General features: G+C 50.0%; 1 protein-coding gene across 6 annotated transcripts in view; it reads left to right on the top strand.

The window, feature by feature from the left end:
• The first annotated feature begins 530 nt into the window (after positions 1–530).
• Positions 531–6,000, top strand: part of GPATCH8 (G-patch domain containing 8) — a 51,038-nt gene continuing 45,568 nt past the window's right edge. For 5 of the 6 annotated variants that reach the window (XM_057410028.1, XM_057410031.1, XM_057410030.1 and 2 more), the window contains exon 1: positions 616–677. Coding sequence is in view for 1 of the 6 variants with exons in the window: in XM_057410026.1 (XP_057266009.1) it covers positions 633–677 (45 nt within the window). In the remaining 5 variants the exon portion in view is untranslated. Of the gene's footprint in view, positions 678–6,000 lie in introns of all 6 variants that reach the window. The other variant, XM_057410026.1, reaches the window with a different exon arrangement.

Raw genomic sequence — 6,000 nt, 5'->3', positions numbered from 1 at the left:
ACAGGATCCAAGGTGCGGCCTCACCAGTGCCCAGTGCAGGGGCACAGTCACTGCCCTGGCCCTGCTGCCGCTGGCACCAGCCCGCGCCTTAGCACCCATCCGCCCGCGCACACGCTGGCTCCTGTCCAGCCGTCAACCGGCACCAGCTCCACCAGTGCTCCTATTGGTTGGCATCGCCATCACTCAAGAAGCCGGGGCAATCCTATTGGCTCGTGCAGGGAGGGCGGGAAGCCTGAAGCGGGGTTCGCGCCCTCCAGTCCCCGGGGTTGAGCTCCTCCTCCTCCTTCATCGCTTGGTGCCTCTGCTCATGCGTAGCCACGATGCGCGCGCAGACGGGAGAGGGGGGGTGTTGACGCCTGCGCAGTGCGTGGCGTGCACCGAACCGCAGCGGGAGCCGCTGCGGAGGTTTAACGGTGCAGGCGGCAGTGCGGACGGTGGTGCGGGAGCCGATCCGATCCGTCCTGCTCCCCCGCCCCGCCGGGCCCCGAGCAGCCACCCCCCTCTCCGCCTGGCTCCGCTGCAGGCCGGCGCATGCGCGCGGCCGCCCGGCGGGGCGGGGGCGGTGCTGAGGGGAGGTGGCCGGAGGCGCGGGGTCGGCCCGGGCTGAGGCGAGGCGGCGGCGGCGGCGCAAAATGGCGGACAGGTTCTCCCGCTTCAACGAGGACAGGGACTTCCAGGTAACGGCCGCGCCGCGGCGGGCGGGACCCCGCGCCTCCCGGCTTGGCTGCGGTCCCTTCAGGCCGGTTCCATCCACGCACACGGCCCCTCCTCTCCCCTCGCCGGGGCTTTGTGCGCGGGCCCGGCGCTCCGCCGGGGCGGGTAGCGGCACAAAGGGGCGAGCGAGGGGGCCGGTACCGGCTGTCAAGGTGACCCGCGGGAGGTGTCCCCGCTAAGGTGACCCTCATCGCGGGTTTGAGGGCTTTGCGGTGCCTTAGGCCGGGGGCTGTGTGGGAACGGCGGAGTTCGCCGAGCCGAGCCTGCGCCCCACCAGGGCTGTCCCACCAGCGGCTCCTTCGTAATGGAAAACGCATTTTCCTTCTAAACCCTTCTCCGCCCCCCCGGAAGAAAACATGAGTGTTTCGCCGTAATCAGCGCCGCTGTTGGTGTTTTACAGGGGATTTAAATAAACAACGGGAAAATGAACGTTGTCTCATTAAGGCTGAACAATGACATTTTGTTTTCTGACTTCAGCCCGAGAGAGTCTCGAGGTCAGCAAGCAAAAACAAAAGAACAGGCGCAGCTCGAGAAGAGCTATTGATGAGCTATTCTGTGTCGTCCTTTTTTCAGGAGCCCGAAGTTGGAACAGTGCTTTGCACTCCAACTCCTGCTTTCCATCCAGAGATACTGGAGGGTTCCTGATAGTTGCAGCGCTTGTGTAATTATACTTAATGTGGTATTAAGTTGTGATCTTGAAAGCAGCCAGGACATCCAGTAGTCGTTCACTTACGTTGTTCCTTGGGGATGTCTGGGGGTGTAAGCTTCATAAGTCGTCATTCAGCTGTGTTAGAATGAGGACACAGCTATCTGTGGTTGGCTGCCCTGTTTGCATTACTTTATCTAGGTACAGCTTCCTAAAGCAGCCCTAACCACCGGGGTTGGTTTGCATTGTGCTTTTTCTTAAATGAAGAAATGAGTCGTAATTACTATGGAACTGGTCTGATTTGCTTTTGAAGTTCCTGTTTCAGGAAGTGGAGCCAGATCCTGGGTTTGAAAGTATGTTTCTCATAATACTTTGCTTTGGGAGAGGAGGAGAGAGAATGAAGAACCCAAACCAGGTCAGGTACTGCAGGGTATAGCCAAGCAACCAGTGAGCTCTGTGCATTGCACAGCTCCTTCACCTTTTGCTCCTTGTCTTCCTTCTCCCTTTGTGGGGCAACCTCTTTGCAAGAAAATAAATGATTGTAGCGGCAAAACCTGTTACTGTGTCACTGCATTGGTCATGCAGGGAGAATGTGTAGTGATGTCAGAGAGGAAACAGGGCTCCAATCTTAAAAGCTCTCGAGCATGCTCTAAAACAACAGCCCTGTCAAGATCCTGTTTTCCTTTGGCTATAGGAAAGGGCACTGTTTTTAATTGGGACTTTGTGCCCCATACCAGGGTTTCACTGTCTTTCCCACAGAGTAGAGTACCAAAGGAAAAGGTAGGGTTTGTTTTTGCAGCAGGGTAACTTCTCCTTTCTCTCCTCCCTGAACATTTGCCAGGCAGAAGACATTTTATTTTGTATGCTAAAGCTTTGTTTGAAGGAAAAGTGGAATCTGTCCTCTGGGAAGAGCAGCTTGGAGTTGCTTAAGGGTTGCAGAGGACTGAATGTGAAATCATGAGTTAGGAAAGAACTGATTAGAGGGAGACTGGGCCCAACTGTCTTGGCCAAGGTTGCAGTGAATTGGTGGGAGCCCAGGAGCCTGTGCACATATCCCTGGCAATTGGTTGGGCTGGCAGTTTTTTCTGAAGTATATTGCTGTAGGAAGGCTTTTTCAACCTTATTTTTCCCTCTTCATAAAAATCACTTTCAGAGAAGATTTTTGCCTTTTTTTTTTTCCTGTATACTGAGATGGAGGTCACTTGAGATAGAACACTGGTGTGGAATAAAGCAATGGGTTGGATATGGCCAGTGCTTGCAGGTCCGCTGTGAAAACTGTTCTCTGACCGTTGCTAAGTGTAGGTAAAAATGTGCCTTCAGCATGCAGCTTTTGCTCATCCCTCTGAAATCCTGCTCTCAAAACTACAGCAAAAATAAGACACTGTGTTAGTGTGAAGTCACAAATTTAAATGCAGGCTCCCTTTGTGGGAGTGTTTCTGTCAGTGTTATGGCACCTTCCTCATGCAGTTCCTAACAGCAGGTGTAATGTAAGCTTCAGCAGGTGAAATTTCCATCCTTTGATTGAGTATGACTGAACGTGCCCCTGTGCTGCTGCTGGTCTGGTGAGCCCCAGGTAGGCATGGCAAATGGGAGATTTAAAATTACACTGCTCAAAGCAGGGATGGATGTGGTGAGGGAGGCTGCAGAGATCCCTCAGATTTCCTTCTTGGATTCTTTCCTTGTGATCTTCTTGATGGAATAAAAGGATGTGTGAGAGGAAGAGAAGCAAAGGTCAGGAAACTTTTAGCTGTTTGGAAGAAAGGCAGATACCTTGGGATTAGTGATGTGGTTAATGAAAGAGTCACTGGATGAAAATACAGTGGTTTAGAGTGCTCTATATTGTTGTCAGCCTTCTTTTTGGAAAGAAATGGGAAAGATTCTGTGTTTGGGAGGATTAGTTTGGCAGAAGCATGAGTGGAGCGTTGGTGTGGGCAGGGCAGAGGTGAGGTTAGCAGGGCAGGGTTAGCAGAGGTGATAGTTGGGTTTCTGAACTTCTGAAATGCTGGAGGGAAAGGGATTAAAGGCACGAGAGCTGCTGAGGGCTTTTCTCTCCTCCCCTGTGATGGACTAAAGGAAGCTCAGGGTGATTGGCAAAGGCAGGAGTGGAAACTGTACAGCACTGGAGGGAAGGAAGGAAGGGACCTAAACCAGCCAAGAAAAAAGGAGGTGTGAATGGTCTGAGGTGCATAAAATGGTGATGGGGAGAAAGGTTGTTGAGCAGAGGGATCAGCTGAGGATTGGTGGAATAAGGGGGAGTGGGGGACCTTGGGCTGCAGCTGAAGCAGTGTTCTGGGTGTAATGAAAGCAGCAGAGGGAATGGAGACACTCTCAGGGAGTTGCAAGTAACCCTATGGAAAGGAGCAGCTAGTGCAAGGGTAAGAAGATCATTTATCTGGAGGATTTAAAGATCATGCTGTGGAGGGAGAGGAAGATTACTTACTCTGAAATGATTCCAAGTCCTCTCTGGTAGGGTGGAAGGAGCCTCAGAGCTACGGATGGTTTGAAAGTTGGAAGTGCCAGAGGAGCAGGAAATGGCATTGGAGGATATCACTGCAGTGAGGTGGTCAAGCAGCTTTTGGGGGTTTTTATAGGAGTGCCTTGTTTTTTGCTGTGTAGCTTTAGAAGCTGCACAGAGGTTGAAGATCCTCAAATCTTAGAAGAACTCAGGGGCAAGCCCCTGATTTTGACTGTTTTCTGCATGTGCTGAGCTTGAGGGCAGCTTCAGTGAAAGGCGTTTTGCTTTGCTCTGTCCATTAATACTTTATCTTCCCTGACCCAGGTAGCACAGCAGTTTGCCTGGGAGGCTTCAGGCACTGAGATGAGTTACCAAAGGAGGTAGGATATTGGTGACCTTCCTTTTTTTTCCTCTCTAGGCCCTGAAATGGCAAGTTAAGTCTGCTGGCTGCCTTATCCAGATATATCCCAATCTTTTTCCATTTTCCATTGCAAAGAGGGGTTATTTTGGAGTGGGCTGCTGACAAGCTTCATCCTTCAGTTACAGGAGTGTAGTGCTTACTGTTGAGGGTGTCTGTCACTGGGTGCCTCTGCTGTCTCTGTGATTGACTGACTGGCTTCCCCATGGCACAGACTTGGGAACCACTGTAATATCCAGCAGGGATGAACGATAGCTGTCGACTGTGCTCACAGTGTTTTAGAAGCGTTACTGAAAGCTGTGTGAATACATGAGACTGCTGCAATAAGTAATACTACTTTTTAGTGTTATTTTTGTAATTGCAGTGATTTTAGTCTCTAGATAAACTGTGCTGAACTCCAGGAATGAACACTGTGGGTGTCTCCATAGCACGGAAATCCAGTGGAGCTCCCAGCTACTCACAGATGTTGAGAGCATGTTTTCTTGCTCTAGCTTTCTCTTTTTCCTTTTTCTTTTTTCGTTGTTGAAGCAGAAATATTACCAGCCATATGTGTATACATGTACAATAATTTCCTCCTCCTCCATGAATGCACTTCCTTGTATCATTAGCCATACATAACACAAACTGTTCTCTCTTGTTTTTTTAGTTTGTTGTATAGTCTATAACAGAAGAACACTTCCATCAAGCCCAGTGCTGGGGTTTCTAAACTGGGTTGAAAAACCACTCAGTTTTGGGGGTTTTGCTTATGCCAAGAAGATAGGTGTTTGTTTCTTAACTCCCCAAAGGATCTGAAGAGCACAGTGAGCACGTTGCTGGTCCTGGATGGTCTATGCTTCCAGCACAGACCAGCTGCTGCCAGCAGGTTGAGCTGACTGCTGCTGGCATAGGGATTTGATGCTTTTAACTGGCAGAATGGCAGGGCTCAGGTTTGTTCCCAAGCAGCTTAGAGTACCAGGCATCTGGAGCTTCCACATCTGTGTTTTCAATGATGTGTACTGTTGGTGGCTTCAACTTCACTTTGTTTCTTAGGTGCTGCCTCAGGCACATGTATTTGATTTTTATATCCTTCAGCAGGCTGGGCCTGCTCATGGGGTATGCAGCAAAGGAAGTTGGTGGCTTTCTCTGTGCTGCCAGAGACTGCATAGAGTCATTTTAAATGACATTTGTGACTGGAAGACTTGCATAGAGGAGTCTGGAATAGCCTGTATAATGTACAATGTAAAGATCTCTTTTACTGCTTTATTCTTACTTGCTGTTCCTTCGTTACACGCCCTTGGACTGCTGGTTTTTATCCTTTTAGCTACTGTATTGCTGGAAGAGCTTTTAACTGGGATTCCTCCTGCCTGCTTGGGTGCAGCCTGTGCTGCTGGGCTCTTTGTACAGGCTCTGGGAGGAAAACAGACTCTGTGCTAGTGAGTTCAGGCCACCTGGCAGGGTCAGGTTGCTCTGTACAAACAGGTTGCCCACGTTGTTGCTTACTGTTTGTTGGGCTTCATGATCTGCAAACAGCAGTTGCTCTGTTTCCCTTTTGGTCATTGATAAAAATGTTGAGTGGTACCAAGGCTGGTGGAATGAGTTTGTTTGGATCGGTCAGTGTGCTCCTGAGGGAGGTTTTCTGTGACATTTTGGCTTAGAAACAGTCCTTTATCAAGTAAATGCCATATTAAAGAAAAAAAAAAAGGAAGACTGGACAATGAAAGCTTGGAAGTTTGTGGTGGTATGTAAATGCTATCAAGGATATAAAATGATTGATGCCCCAGCAGGGTG

The sequence above is a fragment of the Pezoporus wallicus genome, unplaced genomic scaffold (genome assembly GCF_028554395.1).
Source record: "Pezoporus wallicus isolate ANWC-B61680 ecotype Strahan unplaced genomic scaffold, APGP_CSIRO_Pwel_v1 contig_8725, whole genome shotgun sequence".
Taxonomy (NCBI): Eukaryota; Metazoa; Chordata; class Aves; order Psittaciformes; family Psittacidae; genus Pezoporus; species Pezoporus wallicus.
This window is presented reverse-complemented; position numbering and strand designations above follow the sequence as displayed.